The sequence below is a fragment of the Panicum virgatum genome, chromosome 1N (genome assembly GCF_016808335.1).
Source record: "Panicum virgatum strain AP13 chromosome 1N, P.virgatum_v5, whole genome shotgun sequence".
Taxonomy (NCBI): Eukaryota; Viridiplantae; Streptophyta; class Magnoliopsida; order Poales; family Poaceae; genus Panicum; species Panicum virgatum.
In genome coordinates this window covers 13,550,266-13,573,546 of record NC_053145.1, presented here as the reverse complement: position 1 = coordinate 13,573,546, position 23,281 = coordinate 13,550,266, and the positions used below count along the sequence as shown (strand labels likewise).

The following is a 23,281-nucleotide window of genomic DNA, read 5'->3' as shown; positions in this document are numbered from 1 at the left end:
TGCGATCAAGGTGCTCATATCCGAGAGCGACTGACGGCGAATCGATCCAATTTAACCTTGCAAGGTGGACCTAACCAACACGGCACGTATTAGCCCCGTCGGACCATACGGATCAACCCTTCCCCTCCCCGCCTCGAACTACAGAACCGCCCCACCTACATATAGTCAGCCGGGCTCAACGAGAGACCACCAAAAGTAAACATATGCATCCCAATTCTCCGCGACTACCCGACTCGCCCTAAGGGGTGGTGATGAAGTTCTGTACTTTCGAAACAAGGCAGTACTCGGCTTACCGGTTTCGACTACCTCCTACTCCCGGCATGCAGCTAGTACAATTCAAACTCGATCACAGGGCCAGACAACGAACGGTACTTAACCGACACAGACGGGGCTAGCCTTTCCCCGCCCGGTCTCCATTTCATTTCCTTTCCTCCATATTCCAATATTCCATAATCAAATCATAAAAGACATCCTATATCTCGCGAGTAACAGGAAATTACTCGACTTCTACCAAATCCTATTTTCAGCATGGCAAGGCTACCGAGGTACACATACTAATATTTCAACCAATGGAACCTAAGAATCATGCAACTAGGGTTTCATTCAACACCTAGAAACTTAATGCATAATCAAGTAAATATATATAAATTTTCATAAGTTAAAATAATAGGTTATGCTCCGGGGCTTGCCTTCGGGCTGCTGCTCAGTGCAAGTGTCCTCTGGGCCTTGGGTCAGGTAGTCACGAAACTCCAACGGGGCTTGCTCCGTCTGCTTCTGCGGCTCCGCGATCACCTCGTACACGACTTCCTCGGTCGCGGGTTCTATATGTATGCATATGAGACAATGAGTAAATGCCAACTTGACTTTGTAATTAAAAGATAAACATTAAACAAATTAACAATTTACATAAAATGACGCAGGTATGGTGATAATTAACTTAAACCCTAAGTGCTAAGAACAACTAATCTACCTAAGTATCAAACTAGAGCACCATTTAATATCAACAGAACAGGACTTGCAAAGACATTTATTAAATTACTTCTCATGATTTTTTATAGAATCTTATATATAAAGATATCATTTATCCCTATGCAAATATATTAGTTAGGTACACTTTATAATCATGTACTAAGCTATGTATTATGAACATGAAAATTTTCCGGGGAAACACTCATGTCTAAAGTAAACTACCGTAAAATTTTCATAATTTCAGGATGAATAGATTTATAGAAATTAACTAAGCAAGACTAAACACAATTTAAATTTTTGCACCGGTAAAAAGGATATTTTACGAGCATGTATATTTTTCCCCCATAGATCTTACTCTAACAAAATTTATTTCATATTTTTCACATTTTTCTTTGATTTATAACACATTTTTGAAGTTTCAGCACAAACTAAAGAAAATAATCAACCCTAACCCCTGACCCGTGGGCCCCATCGGCCAGTGAAACAAAAGCAGGGGAGGGCGGCCCGGCCAGGCGCGCACGCCATGACGCGCGGCTCGCGGCGCAGGGGAGGGCGAGGGCCCGCGGCGACGGCGGCCGACGGCGGCCCGCGCGGCTCGCGGCGAGGGGCAGGGGGCCAGGCAGGGCCCGCGCGCGCGCGGCTCCGGGCAGCGGAATAGACCGCGGCGGCGGCGGCGGCGCAGGGGTGACGCGGCGGCGGCACGGCTCGCCGTTCTAGGCGGCGGTGGGCCAGGCGGCTACGGCGCGAGGTGGCTCGAGCATCAGCGCGGTCAGGCGGCCTCGGTGTGCACGCTAGCGTGGCGCGGGGTGACGCGAGCGCTTCCCGCGGCGTATGGCGGCGGCAAGCACCTCGGCCGGCGGCGGCATGGCGTGGAACGAGCGCGGAAATAATGCGAATGCAGAAGAACAAGGAAATCACAAGCATCACGAGCTCACGTACCGTCGATTTGAGCTGTTGGGCAGAAGAAACGATGGCCAGAGGTGAGAGTTCGACGGTGAGGTGGATCTCGGGCACACGAAAGACTGGCGGCCGGAAAAGCTTCGATTCCTGGTGAAGTGGGTGTCGAGGCTGGGATTGGAGGAGTTGTAGGGGTAGCTAGCTAGGTGATTAACCCATGGTTGCGGTGGATTTGAAATCCGTGGAGCGGAACTCGCGGATTCAACTGGAGACAGCGAGCTTGCTCACGCTCTGTCCATGGCGACCAAGGAAGAAGAAAGGGAAAGAACCGAGGGCGCGGAAGAAAGTGAGGCAGGTGGCGAGCTCGGGAAGAAGGGCGTGAACGACTTGACGACCTTCGACGGCCGAGCAACGCGGCGACGCTCCTCGACGGCCACGCACGGCTTCGGGAGAACTCCTCCCGCCATACCGTGCACTGTGCGGCACAGGGAGAAGAGAGGGTGAGAGATTGACAGGTGGGGGCCACGTGTAAGCTCCAATTTTTGAATAAAATTTTGTATTTTCATTTGAATTCCAAGAACCGGATTGTTACAGACCTGCGGCAGGCGGCGGACGCGGCGTGGGCGCCCGAGGGCTCGTCGTGCCGGGCGATGGTGGAGCAGGGTTTACGTTTTCGTTTTTGAAAAAAATTTCGGTGACCACCGAAAACGGTATACCGGCCGAAATTTCGCGGTTTTCCGGTAATTTCGATCGGAAAGAGTTTTCAAATTCAAAATTCCGAAATTTCGGTATACCGGCCGGTTTTTTCGGTGCATCTCGCCGGTTTTTTCGGTGCTTTTCACCGAAAAATGATGGAAATAGTTGGAAAATGATGGGGAAATTATGTATTTGTGAAAAGAAATTGAAAATTTTGGGGAGTTTGCCCTAATTATGTCTATATTTATAGATTATAATACACAACATATAAGAAACTCCAGCACACAATGAGAAATACGAAAACGAAACACATAATTCATGTCCAAAGTGCACACGTACTTAGTCCAAAGTACAAAGTCTATTAAAATTATTACAATTAAGTCCGTAGTCCAATTAATACAACACATTGCTTCTACAGTAATCGAAAGTATTGTCCATCCATAATCCATGTAGCAAATGCATAGTCTCTGCATACGAAGATTTTGTATGAAATGAATGGAATAACTAGAAAAAACGAAATATAGATATAAAAACTTTTCGGTTGCTTAAGTACCTGCGTTCTTCACTCCTCATAGATGGTGAGACTTAAGCAAATTTTGACCTACCAAATCAACTTAGATTTTGACTCCTCATAGCAAATTCATCATTTTGACCTACCAAATTTTCACTCCTCATAGAAAATTCATCATTTTGACCTACCAAATCAACTTAGATTTGAATGATTTCAAGTGCTATAAGCTAATAAAAATCCCTAGTTTTTTATCATAATTTTTGCCGATTTTTTTTACGGTTATTTATAAATTTTTTTGAAATTTTAAAATTCGAAATGAAAAATACCGAAAAACACCGGCATACCACTTTCCGGTACTTACCGAAAACGGTAAATTCACCGGTTTTTCGCCGGTTTACCACCGAAAAGTTAAACCCTGTGGTGGAGGTCGCAGGCAGGTGGAAGGCGGCGGCGCTCGGCGGACGTGCACGGGGGCCATGGTAATAAATGTCGTGATGGGCTCTCACCGGCTCCAGATTGGGTGACATTGGGTTAGGATGTCACGGTGGGACATTGGCTGCGTCTCAGCCCTCCAAAACAGATCCAACGAACTCCTTTCCTTGGGCCCGCAGGCAGGCAAAATTTGCCTAACCAGGCGCTAACAGCGGGGAAACGGAGCGGACGGCGTCAACTCGAGCGCTCGCGTCGCCGCCCCAAAGGATCCCGCGCTCGCCTGGGCTCCTGGGCGCCGCCGTGCCATGCGGTAGGGCACGCCTGGACGCCGTCGGGCCTGCCGCGGGAGGCCGCCGCTGCGCTGTGGAGCCATGCCGCCGCTGCGGGGCCCGTTCCTAACCGTCGGGCTGCCGCTGCGGGACCCGTGCATGGCCGCCGGGCTGCCGCTGCGGGAGGCCGCCGGGCTTCCCTTGCGCGGGTGGAGGCGGGCCGCCGCCGCCGCTGTGAAGCCGCTTGGAGGAAGGACGCCGCCCCTGCCGTGGTAGTTCTGCCCTGTGCGAAGCAGTAGTTGGCATTGTGAACTGCTCAGGCGGCCTCCCGCAGCGAGGGCGCGAGGGCCACGCGCGGCCTCCTGCAGCGGCGCGCTGAGGAAGCCCGGCGGCCAGGCACGACGACGGCGGCCTTCTCCCCCGGCGACCGGGCGACGCGAGCAGGGTATTGGAGTGGCGACGCGCGCGCGAGCGCCGGAGTTGGGCGCCGTCCCCCTCCGTTCCCCGCCTGTTAACGCGTCAATTGCCTGACTGTGGGCTCAAGAATAAGAGTGGTTGGATCTGTTTTGAAGGGCTGAGATGCAGCTAATGTCCCGTTGTGACATTGGGTAGCCATGTCACCCAATCTGGATCCACTCTCACCCGACTTGTTGTTGGTGCTGCGTTGTTGAACTTGAGGCCCCGTTTGGCTGGGCTTCGGCTCTTCCAAAAATAGCTCCGGCTCTGGCTACTCAGATGGAGCGGCTTCTCTGGTGGAGTTGGAGCCGTTTTAGAAAATGTTTGGCAAAACAGCTTCACTTGTTAGATTGATGTGTAAGCCGCGTGAAGCCACGATTTCATGGCTTCATCTTACCTGTGTAAGCCGCCGACGGCTTCAGAACCGGCTTCACGTGTGAAGCCGGTCCTGAAACAAACGTTTGGGAGGGCTTCACGTGAAGCCGCTAGTGAAGCCCTCCCAAGAGCCGTGCCAAACGGGGCCTGAGTTTGTGTCACAAAAGGATAAAGTCCATTTTTGGCCATCCAACTCTTGCCTCGGTTTGGTTTTGGCCATTAAACTCCAAAACCGGGTATCCTTGACCATCTAACTCACAAAACCATTCACATTTGACCATCCTGGTGGTTTTGGGTGTGGTTTTGCTGACGTGGCGGCCACATGTCAGTGGGACCCACCTGTCATCTTTTTTAATCTCTCATATTTCTCTCTTTCCTCCCCTCTCTCCTATTTCTCTCTCCGGCGCGCGCGGCGCCGACGGTGAGGCGCGCACGCTCAGCCGGGAGCGGCCCCCCGCGCGGTGCAGGACGCAGGCGCCGCCGCAAGCGCCTCACCAACTCGCCAAGCCGGCAGCGGAGCTGGCCAGCGGCGGAGCTCTCGGCCAGCCTCCGTGGCCGTTCTACCCTCTCCTTACGGCGAACGCCATCGCCGGCGGGCGGTCAGGCCTCGGCTCGCGACCACCCACCGCGACAGCCCCTCCCGACCTAAACTAACTACTCCGGTGAAGTGAGGCTCGGCCATGGGAGTTCGAGCAGTGCTTGTCCACGGCGGAGCTCCAGCGCCGCCGCAGCATCCTCCTGCTGCAGCTCCTACTGCCCTGCTCCCGCTCGCGTGCTACACGCCTCCCAGATCCGCGCCACTCCTGCTCCTCGCACGCGCGTGCCTTGCCGGCCGCGCCAGCCTCCTGCTCTGTTGCTGCTCCTGCTCTGCTCACGAGCCGCTGCACCGCGAGCAGCTTCGCCCGCGCCCTGCTCGCGCCACCACCTCGCGCCCTACGCGCGCCGTCGCACGCGCCCGTGAGCACCGCGCTGCCGTCTCTGGCCCCGCCCACGTGCGCCCGTGCGCCCCGCCCCACGTACCGCGCCGCTCGTACCCTCCGCGCGCCTGCGCCTCCTTCGCCACGGGCCAGCACCACTCGAGCTCCGCCGCAGGCCAGCGCTGCCGGGCTGGTGAGCTCGAGAGGCGCGCGGGAGGAGGGCGGCGGCCGGTGCAGGGTGAGAGGAGAGGGAGAGGAGAGAAGAGAGAGAGGAGAAGAGAGAAGAAAGAGAGAGAGGAGAGGGGAGGGCTGACAGGTGAGCTCGAGAGGCGCGTGGGAGGAGGGCGGCGGGCGGCGCAGGGTGAGAGGAGAGGGAGAGGAGAGAAGAGAGAGAGGAGAGGGAAGGGCTGACAGGTGGGCCCCCACCGCCCTGTGGCGTCCACGTCACCAAAACCACCATCAAAACCACCCGATGGCCAAATATGACCGGTTTTGAGAGTTGAATGGCTGCGGATGTCTGGTTTTGAAGTTGCATTGTCAAAACCGGACACAGTGGATCGTTGGACGGCAAAAAAATGAACTTTACTCCACAAATAAAGGCACTACCAATAAATGATTGTTTGGTGAGGCGGGGTCAGCAGGCGAGGACACTGCACTGCTGCTTCAATTCGGTGCAGTGTCTACATAAAAAACCACGAATGATCAGGGCCGGTCCTCAGTTTTCGGGCCCACAGCGAGATTGGAGATGGTCCCCCTAAATAATAGTGACTATTAAAGTAATAATAATGATGCTGATAAATTTATATAGAAAATTTTGGCAATAAGCCGGTGCACCAAAAGCAAACAAATTCTTGCCAAACAGTTTATACATACATATTAGTATTATCTCAAAAACTTGTTCTAGCAATTCTAGATGTGAAGCCAGTCACGTTTAGTTTGCAAAAAATTTTGGGCAAAAATTTTTGAGAACTTTTACAACACTAATTAGGATTATTAAATATAGACTAATTACAAAACTAATTACATGGATGGACTAGAAATTGCGAGACAATCTATTAAGCCTAATTAATCTATCATTAGTATTGTTTACTGTAGCATGCCAATTTCTAATCATTGCATAATTAGGTTTATTAGATCCGCCTCGCGATTTCACATAGAGGTTATGGAATGGGTTTTGCCAGTTACCCACATTTAGTACTTCTAATTAGTGGTCAACCGTTCGAAGTTACTGTAGTGCAGGAAAAAATTTGGGAACTAAACAGGCACTGGATCAACTCAAGGTATGACTTGAATTCTCATATAACAATATCAGCTTTGCAACTAGGCTTGTTTTTAGTTCTAGCTGTTATTTATGAATCGGCTCCATAATCGATATGTGACAGAATCGCCAAGTTAAACAGTTTAATTAAGCACAACTGCCGTCATTTGAACGCATCAGGTGCATTAGCTTAATTAAGGATAACTTGACATCCTGTTTCCAACCCACGGCTCGATCAAAACATCACCAGCAGTCTCGCATAACGGCGAGCGCAGACGGTACCAGCATGATACAATTTTACAAAATAAATAACAACATAAATATTTACAAAAACATATTTAAATTTAGAATTTACATACAATAAATGATAGCAGTGGAAGCGAATATAACCTTAGAGAAGGGAGTTTGTCTGAGAACTACTACGAAAACGTGAGGACGTCACATCAAGCCCAACGATGCGAATCCTGGTTAGCTTCTATACCTGAAATAGGGTAAACAACAAAACCCTGAGCAACTAATATTCAGCAAGATTACCCGACTATGGGTATACTTAGCCCAATATCTAGACATGCAAGGCTTTCTGGTTAGTAGTTTGTTTTGCCAAAAAGCATCTAAGAGTGGATTCTTACTTTCAATATTTTAGCTCAAGGTTCTATATAGCTTAACCATCAGCTAATATTTGCATATCTAGAGCAAATATGATAGAGTATTAAATAACAATTCAGAGTAATCATATGTCAGCCATGTTCCATCTTATTATACTATGATGTGACCAAGAGATCAAGGCTCTCATATCCGCGAGACACGGCGAATCGATCCGATTTAACCTTGCAAAGTGAACATAACCAACACAGCACGTATTAGCCCCGTCGGACTATACGAACCAACCATTCCCCTCCCCGCCTCGAACTACAGGATCGCCCCACCATCATATGGTCAGCCGAGCCCCATAGAGACCACCAAAAGTAAATATATGCATCCCCGTTTCTCTGCGACCACTAGACTACCGCAGGAGGTGAGTTGAAGTCCTGTACTTTCGAATCAGGGCAGTACTAGGCTTACCGGTTTCGACTACCTCCTACTCCCGGTATGCGGTTAATACAATTCAATCCCCGATCAGTATAGCCAATAACGCAACGGTCCTTAAGTGACACAGACGGGGCTAAGACACCCAAGAACCCTGTCCTGCTGCCATACCTATATCTCATCATCATTCTCCGTTCGGTCTCAAATTTCCATTCATTCCATCTTGAATATAATAACACATATAATAAAGTATAAAGACATCATATATCTCGTGAGTAACCGAAAATTACTCGACTTCTACAACATCCTATATCTCGCGAGTTATAGGATATCACTCGACTTCTACCGAGACCTATTAAGCATAGCAGTGCTACCGACCTACACAAACTAGTATAAGGCCCAGGTAACCTAGGGATTATGCAACTAAGATTCCAGATAATTCCTAAAAACATAATATACAAGTAATAAATATATAATGATTCATAATTTAAAATAGTAGGTCATGCACCGGGGCTTGCCTAGGGTAACACTAAATCAGTGTTAGTATTAACAAGGCCTTGGGCCCTTCCGACCATGGGCCGGATCTTCACGAGTTCCATCCTAATCCTGCTTCGCCGATCCTGGGCTTCATCACGATCCATCCGTAAACGGTGTTCTTGATACGATTTCTATATGTATGCACTTGAAATGCCAGTTAATCCATATGCAGGCATGAATTTCAATTCATAAAACGGGTATCAACCAAGGATAAATTAACTAACAAACTTCATACTCACATAATCATACAAAAGAATGAAACACACGTTTCTATATATTTGGTTAAGGGTTTTCCTAATTCAAATAACGTTAGCTCAACTTTGGACTCACAATTAACTTAATTATGTACGAAAAGAGAGTTATTAGCTAACATTTTTGACATATCTAAATCAAGGTTTGATTAGTCTCCCTTCTTATCCTAATATAATCTACCATGACTAGCACCTTAGGGAGATAAAAACTCAAAAACAAATACATAAAATACACCTATAAAGGAACAACAAATTAAACCCTAATTATTAAAAACAAAACAAATCAACTAAGTGAAAAATTAGAACAGAAATTAGTAGCAACAGTGCCTACATGCAAGAACACTATTAACATACTTTCCATAAATTGGATAGAATTTTACATGTAAACACATTATTTATTCCTATTCCCAATATACTAGTTTGGATACATTTTATAATCTCATACCATATTATGTTTTCTGAACATGAAAAAATTTATAGTGAATTACTCATGCCTAAAGTAATCTACTGCATAAACATAATTTTTAGGCTAACAGATCCATAAAAATTAATTATACAAGCCTAAGAACAACCAAAATTCTAGTAGGGGTAAAAATGACATTTCACCAGCATGGATATTTTTATTCTATAGATTTGCTTATAAATAATCCAACAAAATTAATCCTATATTTTTCACATTTTTATTTGATTTGATATGGAGTTTATAAGCTGTAATCGAATTCAAACAATAAAACAAAATCTCACCCCCTAATCCACCCTGACCAGCGGGCCCCACTGGTTAGTCGGAGGGTGCGGCTTGCCCTGCCCAGGCGGCCACGCACGCCGTGGTCGCGGCGGCGCTCTGGCGCAGGGGAGAAGGGGCCGCGGCGGCGCGGCAAGCAGCGGTCCAGGCGGGGCCTGCGCGTGCGCGCGGCCCTAGGCAGCGGCGAGGGCCCGCGACGGCGGTAGCACAGAGCAGGGGAGCGGCGGCGCAGCTGGCGGCGGCCACGCGTAGGGCGGAGCGGTGGCTGGTGCGGCGGGTTAGGGCGCGGCGCTGAGGGCAGCTGCGGCCCGCGGATGCGCGCGCAGGGGCTTGGGGCGGCCTGCGACAGCGGCAGCAGCAGAGCAAGGGAGCGGCGGCGGGCGCAGGACGGTGGCGCGCGGTGGCGCTGCCGTTCCGGCCAGGACAGCGTCGGCCAGCGTCGGGGCGGCGCTGGACGACGACCAGCGTGGCCAGGCGGCCCTGGTGCGCGCGACAGCTTGGCGCGGGATCGCACCAACGCGGTCCGCGGCGTGCGGCGGCGACAGGCGGGTAGGCCGGCGGCGGCATGGCCGCGTTTCGGCATCGGTGATGCAAGAATCGAAGGGGAAAAAGACAGGGGAGGTGCGCGTGCTCACCGGGGTGCCGTTTTCGCAGGGCCGTAGAAGCGGATCAATGAAAGGGGGCGGAGCTCTGTGCAGGCTCCAATGGCGGGCGGGTCTGGCAGGGTCGATTTCCGGCTGGGGAACGCTTGAGCGAGGGCAGTGGAGTGTGGGAGGGGATGCAGGAAGGGATGGCGCAGATGCTTGCCGAAGGAATCGAGCCGCGGAGGTCGGTGATGGTCGGAGCGGCGGCTTGGGTCGAGCGGGAGTAAGAAGAATGGGAAGGGAACGAGAGGGCTCTGGTGACCGGGTTTGGGATGAGATCGTGAGCAATTTGGCAACCTCCAATGGGGAAGAGAGGAGAACGTCCTCGATGGCCGACGTGCAGCACGGAGGATGAGCTTCGGGAGGTCTCGTTCCTCCATACCGAGCTCTGTGCAAACAGGACGGGGCATGGCACTAACAATAGAGAGGATGACAGGCGGGTCCAGTGAGTAATACCAAATGAATTTCAATTTCTCTTTCCAAGCAATATTTTATAGACCAAAAGATCACCAAAAATCTTAAAGTAAATATCTTTGGTTGGATTCAATTTGAAAGATTCTATTATCATTATTTTTTTTTATCATGTATGATCAATACTACTGAGCATGCTAACATATGATTAACGCTAACTACAAGTAATTTAACACCGGGGTTGTTACACGATAACTGTTGGGCTGATACCTCTTTTATAAAATTATTCGGGATCCTAGTCAATGTGTTCCTTATTATTGTTATTTACTGATTAATTTTTTTTATCAATTGCAGATTAAATTGATTGGCACGCCGCGAACCTCGAAAACAGCGTGTAGACTTTGCAAGATTCATTGCATTTTTGTAGAAACACCTGTATTAATTGGAAGTACTAATTAAACGACAGGCATCACCCTAAATTCGAAGCGACGGATAGATCGAGTTTAATTTCGAGAGCATCAGCCGGACCACAGAGCCGATTTGCAGCATACGGGTGTTTAGTTACCAAAAATTTTCACCTCGAAATTTGTGCCTCCTCTTTTGGACACATGCATGGAGCACCAAATGTAGTTAAACATCAAAACTAATTGCACAATTTTGATGTACACGACGAGACGAATCTTTTGAGCCTAATTAGTATATGATTAGCCATAAGTGCTACAATACCCCCACATGTGCTAATGATGCGGTCAAAGACCTCAAAAGATTCGTCTCGCGGTTTCCAAGTGAGTTTTGAAATTAGTTTTTTAATTAGTGTCCGAAAAGCCCTTCCGATATCTGGTCAAACCCTCGATTTGACATCCAAAATTTTTTGGTTCGGGAACTAAACGGCCCCTTAATGGTGTGTGATGTCATGACCATATTCCCAAGTACTTGTGTATGGTCTTTCTAAAGATTATTTAGGGCATGTACAACCCTAAGACAGCTACCGTCTGTAACTGTCTAAAACACCATACACAGACAACAATAAAGACAGCTTGTACAATGGGGTATCTATGAGTCTGTCTACAAGTTATTTAATACAAGTATGGACACATGACACAAGGTGATCAAACTTAAATTGGATCTTTGTATATCTTCTTGTTGCATGTATGAAATAATTCTTTGTGAACCAAATAAAATGAATTTGGCCATATGATGCACGTACCATTGGATTGTGCCACCTTGCTGCCTGCTTACCAGACTATGTACCTCCCTCACTGAACATTATATATGTAATACGTGCCTGACCTCTCTTTTAAACATAATGTTGCGTTCAGTTGATGAAACACAAAAACGAAATGGTCACTAGAAAAGTTTAGTGAAGTTTTATCAGCAAACAAATTATATGGCACGGCTTTCTTCAGTTCACAAATCACAACTCAAAGCTAAAGTCCAGAAAACGTCACTGCAATATCAGTAGCCTATTTTTTTTTTATTTTGCGCTGCCATATGTGCTCAATTAAATCCTCTCTAGTTGAACATGGGTTGAGCGAGCACGAATAGCCGAATTTCTCCGCGGCACATCCACGAATATAGGATTAGGATTAGCAGAGGTACTCACTTCTGGTGGTAGCGCGGAGCCGATGGGCTTTTTACTAAATTGCCTTCTCCGAGACGGCATACGGACGGGCGTTGTACGTGCCCTTATCTAAGTACCATTTTCTTTGTTTACTAGAACGCCTCATCCCTGTATCTTGGGTCAACTCCAACATATATCCATCCCTCGTTAGGACTAGTTTGTATGTACATTGATGCCTATAGCCGCCCGGTTTTGAGCATTCATTGATGCCTATACCCTGCCAGCTGCTCATCACGTAGTGGAGATGAAAAGCACACAGATTCATTATTTTCATCGTCAGGTAGCACAAACCGAACTGCACTGAGTCGATGATCCATGCACATCGACGATCACTTGTCTCTGCGCTTGCAAGTCTTCTGCCGCTTCTGCCTGCCAAGCGCCGCCGCCTTCCACTTGCCGGCGACCTCCTCCAGCATCTGCCAGGACGACCCCCCGGGCACGCACGCCCGCGCCGCCGCCCGCTGCAGCTCCCCGGCCCGGCGGCGCACGGTGCGCCCCTTCTCCTCCCCACCCATCACCTGCCGCACGGCCGCCGCGATCTCCTCGCGCGCGATGAGCCCGTCCGCCCGCGTCGCGCGCAGCCGCAGCGCCACGTTCTCCGACAGGAGCGCGGGCGCGGCGTTCGTGCTCTGCTCCGCGTACAGCGGCCACGCGACCATCGGCACGCCGGACGCCACGCTCTCCAGCGTCGAGTTCCAGCCGCAGTGCGACACGAACGCCGCCGTCGCGGGGTGGGAGAGCACCGCACCTGCGGCGCCCACGCCGCCACGGCCGCTCGTCCGCTCCAAGAACCCCTCGGGAAGCCAGGCCAGCGGGTCGTCCTTGTCGTTACTGTGGGTGGTACCCGTGGCGAAAATCCCGTGTCCTGCTGTAATCATGGCGGAATTTTCTCCGTCCAGGCTTGGCATGCGCATGACCCAGAGGAACCTGTGCCCGCTGCCCTCCAGCCCGGCGGCGAGCTCGGCCGTCTGCTCCACGGACAGCGCGCCGGCGCTCCCAAAGGAGACGTACACCACGGATCCCGTTAGCTGGCGATCCAGCCAGTCCAAGCACGCCGACGCGTCATCTTCGTCGGAGCATGGACGGATGAGCGGCCCCACAGGGTAAACAGGCGGGAACGTACCTTGCTCCACCGCTTGTTTGAACTCCTCCACGCTGCCGGGCTCCATCTCGTGGAAGGAGTTCACCAGGAAGCCGTCGGCCGCGCGGTACCGGCGGCCCTCCTCGATGACGTGCGCGTAGATCGGTTCCTTGCTGTTCTTGAAATTGTCTGTGTAGTCCTCGCGGCGCAGCAGCACGCCCCCGGGAAGCCGGAGAACGTCCGGGAGGTCACGGTACTCGCCGGTGTTGGAATTATTGACCTCGGTCAAGATCTAATTGGGACGAAAGGTCCAATCCTAATCCAATACTAATTCCTGTTAGTTGACTTTGATCGGAAGGCAAACTCAGCCCATTTAAGGGCCCGGCCCCAAGCCTACAGCACTATATAACCAATGGAAGACCCCTGGTTTTCCCTAAGTGCGATTACTCATGAGATTAGCCGTCAAGGTTAGCGTATTCCTAACCTAACCGATCTCTAAGGTGTTGGAAGGCTTGGAAGCGCGGTGTCCCTCGATCTGCATCGATATCCATCCTGTTCTACTTCATCTACATCAAGATCTTCAACAACAGAGGCATCCGTGATGGCTATGAATTCTGGTTAGTCATTAAGTAATTAATTCCGCATTAAGATTGATTAGTGATCATGATTAGACTAAGCTAGGATCATGTTTATGGTTAATTAGTTCTAACATTCGGTATCAAGAGCCTTCTTAGTTCTATCATGATCCTAATATCACGAGTCATTATATTCTGAGCCTCTGTTGGATCTATTCATGCACGATTCATTTTCTAAGCCATGTTTATGCCTCTGTTGTTTGTCGGTTTTTGATGCAAAAAAAAAAAGAGTTGTTCTGATTAGATCCTATTGCACAACAAGTCCGAATCATGTTTTAAGATGCAATCAGTTTATGCAGTGATGATTTCGCATGCAATTAGATCTAAATCTTATTTAATTAAGGCTCTGCATGCGTCATTAGATTTAAAACATGCCTAATTAAGTTTCTGATCACGTAATTAGATTCAATCTAATTCGGTTTGGTTAAGTTTTAATTAAATCTTGACCTGTTTATGAGTTAAGTACCGGATTAGATGCAATCATGCCTAAGTAATGCATCAGATTAAGTTAATGTCATGATTAAGTTAAGTAACTAAGGTTAGGGTTCACTTTTGCTTACTGTTTTACCCAAATTAGCCCACTGTTAAGGTTTATTCCGCAAATTAAAGCCAAACTCATGAGATTTGTTGCATCAGTTAGCAATGAGAAGGAGGGGAATAGACAAATTTCAGATCGAATCAAGAAATTCCCAAATTTCATGAACTAACCCTTTCCGAGGTGAGCATCAGTGGCTTACTGTCGCTTACCACTAATCGACGGAGCAGCGCGTGGCATCTTGATCCGCCGCGCGTGGTCGCCGAAAGAGGCACCCAGTGGAGCCCCTCGACGGCATGTCGCATGACTAGTTCGCACGGCACGCTGGCGAGAGGGCCCACGGGGCGCCATGGCGGCCGAGTTCTAGTGCGGCGCATTAGGAGGCGGGCTCTCGAGGCCTGCGCGCATCCAGGCCGACCCGTGGCGGCAGGCGGCGCCGTGCCGCATGAGTAGCCGGGGCGGCGCACGGCACTCGCTGGCACCCACGCCGGGGCTCACGAGTGGCGGCAGGCGGGGCCCGCGTGTGAGGCAGCCGCAGGCGACCCGCCGCACCCACGCGCGGCCAGCGGCGACGCCAGAGCTATGTCTTAAGTTTTGAATCTTTAAAGGTTCCAGTTTCAAGCTTAAGTGATTTTCCATCACAGTAAGCTATGTATTAGATTAATAAGAAATGCATGAATTATTTTTGTGCTCTAAGATTAAATAATGCATCACTTGCATTATTGTTCCCATAAGTACTTGCACTATCAGCACATTAAAACATTTGGAATTTTTTCCACTCGTGCTGATTCTAAGTCATAAGATTATGATATGGACTAAATATTATTATTTGGTTTTACCATTTCAGATGCTAGCTACATGAAGGCTATTAAGAAATTTAATGGCATTGACTTTCCTTTATGGAAGAAGATGATAGAAGGCATTCTCGAGTTTCTAGAGCTTGATTATGTGCTCTATACAGTCAAGCCATTTCCTCCTACTTCTGGCATTGAGGACTATGATGAGAAGATGTATGAGTATCACTTCAAATTAGAGCAATGGGAGAAGGATAATAAGCTTGCCAAAGAATCATTAAGTGTTCAATCTCCGATGGCATAAGGGGAGTTTTTGATGATGATGAGGACAAGACTGCTTGTAGCTTTCTCTATTTAATTGAGATGAGTTATAGGCAAGTCTGTGTAAGTTACCTCATCAATAGATTAACCACTGCACGTTATAATGGGCATGGTGGATTGGCAAAACATATACATTATATGTTGGACATAGCTTATGAGATTAAGATTTTTGGAATTAATCTCTCCGACTCATGTGTGGAGCATTATATTAATCAATCTATAAGAGATCCATGAGGTCGGGGGAGTTTTTCTTAGAATTAGTTGATAGAAATAAGTTGAAGTTCATACAGTAGAGAGCTTCATTTAGAATTAGTTAGTAGATTCAACTTTTAGTTTGATGATATCAATGTACTTATTGATGAAACTTTTGTTTCTGCATTAATGAGTATATTTCTCTAAGTTAAGTTATTATCTTTTATATCATCGAGTTTTAAGTTATTATTATTGTTTCTCTACAAGAGAAATTTTCATATTTTTATCATGAATATTTTAACATGTGAGAATTAGATTAGATAAGTTAAGTGATGAGACTTTGTCGAATATGTGGCACACTCACGTTTGGACCACAAATTCGAAGGGGAGAGTGGAATGCCTCATCAATTCATAAGATGCTCCAATTAATAAAGCTAGTAAACAATTGCTCTTGTAAGATACATTTATTATAAATCTCTCCGTAATATTTCATTGTTCATAAGCTCATGGACAAAATTAAGTATAAAGTTACTAGCTGGTGTTTATACACCAATATACTATGACATGCCTCTAAATAAATGGAACCAATGGGAAAATTTATTTAGAGTAAACTTGTAATTAAATCTGACCACCGTTGTTTTAATTATGAGTTTCAGCTAAGTTTCGCTTGTTTTCCCCACCGGTGATGCAAGTTGTTACTTATTGCGTGATTATAATCAGACCAACATAGGGTTATTATCATGCGCTTATTTGTATTTCATTGTATATAATTACTAAGTTAGTTTAAGAGAAATTTTATCATGCTAAGACATGATTATTCAAATACCATTGTGATGAGAAAGCCAATTGTCTCAAATAAGTGTGATTTTATTCTTTATTCTGGCCACCGCTGGGTACGGGATAATTTTCACAGGTCCTGTTGTTCTATCCATTTTCTGGCCACCGCTGTTGTGGATTAGTTCAATTTGGATCAGAGATGATTGAAGTATGGTTGTGTTCATGATTCTGGCCACCGCTGTTTTGTGAACATTTAATTATAGCTTTGCTACTCTAGTTCATTAACTAGACACCGCTGGGGTGGACTAGGATAGCAAAGAAAGCTGATCAGTGGTATAGTTTCTTGGCGTGCCAAGATAAATAGTAAAAGAGCTACCATTGTGAATTATTTCAGATAAGTTTAAGAGATAAATAGTAAAAGAGCTACCATTGTGAATTATTTCAGATAAGTTTAAGGGCCGACAGTTCTAATATTCTGATTATTCAGAATTCAATGGAAGCTCACAAAGAAGGAAGGAAATAGAGAAGAAAATCTTAATGAGATATAGGATAAGTTTTCTCTATATCAATGACTTGAGATGATATATATATATATGTGTGTGTGTGTGTGTGTGTGTGTGTGTGTTTTGATATATATATCGTGCCATAAGTATTTCTCTAATTTTCTTCCAAACTCTTTTGAGGAGATACGTAATGTTTAATGATAATTTAAGTTTTGGGCACAAAAGTAATAGTCTCAGTTATTTTAAAATTAATGGATGTGAATTTTGAACAATTCATATCATGGCAATTTTCTGATGGAGTCAAGGCAATAGGCTGTAATGGGTCTACAAGTTTTGTAAAGTGATTCCAAAGGAAACTAAGATGCTAAGTTCATGGGTAACTATGATTCATTTTATAAAGTAAAGGTGGATTAATAATTATCCTGATACTATAAGGTGAATATTTTCTCCATAAGCTGACTAAAGTAATAATGCGTTCCTAGTTTCTGGGGAGCATGATACTAAGACATGACCATAGTGAGTATTGGGATTTGTCACTAAAGGGCGTATATTAAGAAAGACTCTAAAGTGACAACATGTGAATGCAGACACAGCCATGCCTGTTTTGTTTGCGTGATATAGCAAATTTCGTTATAAAAATAAGATAAATAGAAAGACGTTCCTAAGGTTTTAGTTTTAAAGCTCTATGCTAAGTCATATAAGTAATTGGCTTAGCATAACAAGCCGGAATGCTTGACAAAACTTTATTAGTTTCAGTCTAGAGGGGGTCCACTGGAAAAAATGTTAAAAAATAGAAACACCATAATAACATGCTTATTTAATTAAGGTACTATTCAGACAAGATTTTGTAAGAGTGTGTGGATATAAATGTGCACAATTAGTTTTATGTCTTTCACTCTTACATATATGAGCAATTCTGCAGAAAGCTCTAAAACAAGATTGGCATAATTAAGGCCAATTTTGTATAGCATGTTTTAGGCAGGCATGTGCAATATATATATATATTCCGGTAATATTAATGTATTAACATTAGTTTTTAATCAATGTCGCTGTTTAATAACAGTATTCCCTTAAAGTAACAACTTTTGGTTAATGGTGTCAAGCTCATTGATATTTAAACTATTATGTTGTGAATAAAGGGTTCCAGGATCAAGTCATATTAATGCATTAAATAAAATTGCTAGCAATATGACTAATTAAGGGTTTTATCTCTTATCATACTTTCGCGAAAATTAGCATGGATTTGATGATAAACCTGAAATGTGATTCTGGACAAGGTCGAATAATTAAACTCCCAAAATAAGTTAAGTAAGTGTTCTATCGAGGTACTGTAGTGGACTTTGGTTAATGGTGTCCTGGTATTTCTGTAATGTTTGCGAATGACTCATTTGCTGGGTTTTGCTATGGCATTGACTGTGAATATAAGGTGAACAAAAGTTTAAGTTTAAGATTAAGATTGTTCGAATAAGTGGGAGATTATTAATCCATGTGTATCCAACTTCACGTGATCAATGTTTTGAACATTATAAAGAATAAGTTGTTGACCTTCAGTCAAGGGGGAGAATGTTGGAATTATTAACCTCGGTCAAGATCTAATTGCGCCGAAAGGCCCAATCCTAATCCAATACTAATCCCTGTTAGTTGTCTTTGATCGGGAGGCAAACTCAGCCCATTTAAAGGCCCAGCCCCAAACCTACAGCACTATATAACCAAGGGAAGACCCCTGGTTTTCCCTAAGCGTGATTACTCACGAGATTAGCCATCAAGGTTAGCGTATTCCTAACCTAACCAATCTCTAAGGTGCTGGAAGGCTTAAGCGCGGTGTCCCTCGATCTGCATCGACATCCATCTTGTTCTACTTCATCTACATCAAGATCTTCAACAACAGAGGCACTGTGATGGCTATGAATTCTGGTTAGTCATTAAGTAATTAATTCCGCATTAAGATTAATTAGTGATCATGATTAGACTAAGCTAAAATCCTGTTTATGGTTAATTAGTTCTAACAGCCGGAAGCAGCCCCATCGTTGAGCTCCACAGCGTTGCGCATGAGGGCGAGCACGCTGAGGTTGCTGGGCGAGAAGATGTAGGCCGGGACGCCGAGCTCGGCGGCGAGGGGCAGCAACGTGGAGCCGAAGAAGTCCGGCACCAGCACGGCGAGCGGGGCGGCGGAGGTGATGTCGCGGAGCAGGGCACGGAGGTGCGGGATGGAGATGGGCACGGAGGTCCCGATGTGGGCGTCAGAGAGGAGGTCGTCGAGGGCGACGGCGGGGAGAGCGACGGCGGAGACTTGGGTGGCGCTGAGGGACGAAAGGACGGCGGAGTGGGCGTTCGGCGCCGATTGGTCGGTGAAGGTGACGAGCGTGGCGGTGAGGCTGTGGTGCGCGACGAGCCGCCGAGCGAGCTCGGTCATCGGGATGAGGTGGCCGGTGCCGGGGCTGGCGACCAGCATGACGTGCGGCCGCGGCGAGACAGCGACCGTGCTAGCCGACGACTCCATTGGCGAACCAGTGTGGGCGGGTGATGCTAGCTTTACCTGATGCTCCGATAGATCCCGCATTTGTACAAGGAGGCAGCGACACGCGCGCAGAACGCTCTCGCATTAGCTCTACACGTAGAACCTCCCGTATGAGTCCCACCTTATCTCATCGCCCCACATCCGCATCGTCTTCCTCCGCCCGTCTTCTTCCTCGCCTCCCCATATCCGCATGCCTTCCTCCTCGTCTGCAGGCCCGTACCTAGGATTTCAAGGCGCTGGTACGAAATTCTCCTAATGGGCCCTATACCAAAAAATTATAGATTACCAAAATTTAGAGTACTACTCCCTCTGTTTCGAAAAAAAATGTCGTTTTGGTTTTCTATGCGATAATTTTTATTATGCATCTGGATATATATTATATAGGTGCATAATAAATTTATGTGATTCTTTTTTACAATATTAAGAACTACTATAAGCATGTTACTATCAGAAAATCAAAACTTCATGACAATGCCCTATTTTTGTGACCAAACCGTCAATAAATTAATTATTTTTGTGAAGATGCTTTAGAACCCGTCACGGAATCTAATTTTCATGAAGATGCGACACACACCATCACAAAAGTTTACTGATTCCGTGATATAGTTGTGTAAACCGTCATGAAAATTAGGTGTTCCCATCATGAAAAAAGTTTTAGGCCAATCAAATTGTGCCATGTGGTAGATGATCTAAATGAAGAACATATAAAGAGCTAGCTTATTTTTTTATCCAGAATTAAAACTTGTAACTGGTATTTCTTCATCATTAAGATTCCAATTTTGATTATTTTTCTTTCTGATTTTTTTTCTAAAATCATGCACTTTCAATAGATAGACTTTTTAATATTGATTGCTATTTGTGGTTTTGTTTTTCGTATGGCTTGTTTTCTTAGAGAACAAAAAAAATGTTTTTGCATATAGCAATTGCTAATGTAACTAAACATTTTCCATTATTATGGTCAATGTAAGGTTGTGTCCAAATTTGAGGTTCATATGAGTTCAAAAAAGTTTTGTGGTATTCAAATATTAAAGATTGACTTTAGTTATAGAAAATTATGTGAGATATGTATCCTTTTATAAATAATATATACTTGCACTTTATTCAAATTATTTAAATTTTTTTAGCAAGCTTATGAACCAATAACATGTTACCACATCAATTTCTAGCATTTTTTTGAGCAGAGCCACGAGCAGGCGTGGCAGCCTGCGGCGGCATGCGGCAGCGAGGGTAGTGCCGCCGGGTCCTCGCGCCCGCGGCCGCATCGCCTGGCCTACTCCCTGCCGGCGGTGCTCCTCTCCTCAATCCCGCTCCGGAGGACGACGACGCCAGCCGCGCCCCCTTCAGCTGCCACTACTACAGAATATATCATCGCAAACGCCCCATATCACCGTTGGTTCGTAATACGACCGGGCGGTGATGTGTTCTCCACCTATTTTTTCATTCTCACCTCCCTCCCTCGTGGCGCCGCCCTCCTCCCCATTCCCATTCCCCTTCCTCCTCCCGCGCCCTCCCATGGCGGCGGCGCCGGCCCTCCGCCCCGTCCTCGTCCCGCGCCCTCCCATGGCAGCGGCGGCTGGCCCTCCGCCTAATCCTCCCTCCTCCCACGCCCTCCCATGGCGGCAGCGCCCGGCCCTCCACCCCCTCCTCCTCCCTCCACCCTCCCGGACCTCGCGCCGCCGCTCGGTCGCCGCCAGCGCCGCGGCTGGCATTGGGTGAGGCCGCTGCGGTCAGCATGGCCGTTGCGGGATGCCGTCGGGCCGTGCTCCGGGATGCCGCTCCCTTCTCGCTGGCCGGAGGCCTCTCCTACCTGACCCGCTACCTCTGCGCTATTCCCTCCTTGCCTGAACCCGCTTCCATCGGCAAAGGGATTCCAGCAGTACAAGATTTAGTCATTCTCCCACTTCAATTCAAGATATTTTTCTGAATGTTTCTCCCTCTTCAATCTCTCTGAACCTTCACTTCAGTAGGTATAGATTTGGGCTGTCGCTCGTCGCATATGGGCAATGAATCGCATATGGGCAAGGCTTTGTTACAACGTAACTGAATTTAGCGTTGAACTTTTAGGCAATGAATCGCATATGGGCAATGAATCTGCTGGTATCGAAAGAATGATATCAATTGTTTAATGTTGCGAGTAGCTCATAGTGATCTATTAGATTATCAGTTTTTTAACACCTTTCACATGGTCAGTTAAGGGTTTTGAAGGCTCAATGCGTGCCTCATTCGAATTTCTTTTTTTCAAGAGCACAGAAGGGCTCTTGAGCCAAGTGAACTTTTAGGAGTCAATATTTCTCCAGCGCAGGTAATCCCACGATCACTGGTATTTCCAGTGAGTATAGTCACTTGCCTTTCCTTGACTGATTCTTGAAAGCAAAATGCAGATTCTGATTTTGGCAGATGAATCTGTAGAAGATTCAGCAATCCAAGCTGACTTGGGGTTGCTTGCTACGTTACTGCTGATCAGAGATATTTAGGTTTATTTCTTGAACAGAGAATGCTTTTAACTTATCACATATTTATGGATTTAACTTGTTACTGATATCATCTCGAGATCACATGGAATCATCTTTGATGTGCTATTTTAAATTCTGTGCTTTCTTTCCTAATGTTAAATAAACTCTTCAAAAGAACTGAAGATTGTTCTGTCATTTTCTCAATTACTACAGGTGAAACGGCTTCCATACAGGGAAGCGATGGTTTCACATGTTCCTCGAGGGACCTTTTCTGAAGGTTCTTGGATAGGGTACATGCAACAAGCATATGACAAATCTGTCATAATCAGCGAGATTTTGGACCCAAGGACAAAAAATTTGTTGCCAATGTCAAGAATTATTGACTATGTCCTTTCAAATTCGTGGGTATGGCATTGGCAGTGGTTGCAGAAGATAGGCAGATAATTGATGTCTTGGAGGAGCTATTTGCCGAACAGGTATGATTCTTGAAACTGGTAGTTTCATATTCAATCGCTCTTCACTGAACTAGAAATTTACCTTTGAAAATTATGGTTCTGCATTCAATCAGATACCCATATACATTTTGATTCCCTAACATATATATGCCAGTAGTGTTAGAGCACTATATCGTTAATTTGAGGAGAGAACGGTAATGATTGAAGAACTTTTTTTTTCAAAAATTGTGGTGATACCTTGCCATTGTTGTTATAAAGGAAAGCATGTCGATTATTCTTATAAAAAACTATGCATGGTTGTGCACTGTTGTTTGCTAACAATAGACTCATTTGTTACGACTAAGGGCGCAGTAGGAAAAGCTGTGGAATTTCTCTTGGAAACTCCAAACCATCATGCATTTTCGAACAAAACTAGAAGCCTATAACCCTATAACGTCATCCATTTCTAAATGGAGGAAGTATAATTTTTTTTGGTTGTTTGGAAATATGATTCCTCGCATGTTTTTTGGTTCTTTTCACTATGTATATACCTGAAACGACTTTCTTGTTCATTTATGTGACAACGTATGTTTGTTTATTTTTTGAAAATGTGCAGTTGCATGAAACCGAGGGTGCGGAGACTGGATGCAGCTAGCTTAGATTGAGATAAAAGGAAGTATTGTGATCAGGTATTAAGCAGTGGCAATTGCAACTATAATGAAACCAGCATTCAGTCTGTCCATAAGATAGAAAGGGCACGCATAGAGAGAGTATTCCACTTCATATTTTCTTTGTGATACTTAGCACTGACAGCAAGTACTGCTCTTTAATGTTTAGCACTGTTATCTACATAGAACTTTATCAGTATGGTTTATGCCGATTTCAGCAATTACTAAGTGAGATCAAGTAGGTTCGTTTACAACTCTGCCTATGAGGCCTCTATATGTGTGAGCAGACCAGTTTCTGGTACAGAGCTAGAAGGCATGAGGGATAGCGATGCTCATCTACTATATATGTTGTACAAAT

At 46.2% G+C, this 23,281-nt stretch overlaps 1 protein-coding gene and 1 long non-coding RNA gene across 2 annotated transcripts; one reads left to right on the top strand and one right to left on the bottom strand.

The window, feature by feature from the left end:
- Positions 1-12,055: 12,055 nt before the first annotated feature.
- Positions 12,056-19,350, bottom strand: LOC120653321 (hydroquinone glucosyltransferase-like). Its single transcript, XM_039931084.1, has 4 exons — positions 18,858-19,350; positions 14,195-14,214; positions 12,902-13,385; positions 12,056-12,844 (listed from the first exon to the last, which is right to left on the bottom strand). The coding sequence occupies exons 1-4, from the start codon at positions 19,348-19,350 to the stop codon at positions 12,342-12,344; spliced, it is 1,500 nt and encodes a 499-aa protein (XP_039787018.1). The 3' UTR covers positions 12,056-12,341.
- Positions 19,351-22,096: 2,746 nt separating this feature from the next.
- On the top strand, positions 22,097-23,226 carry LOC120655229. Its single transcript, XR_005667378.1, has 2 exons — positions 22,097-22,297; positions 22,872-23,226. It is a non-coding gene; the product is annotated as an uncharacterized LOC120655229 (long non-coding RNA).
- Positions 23,227-23,281: the final 55 nt, after the last annotated feature.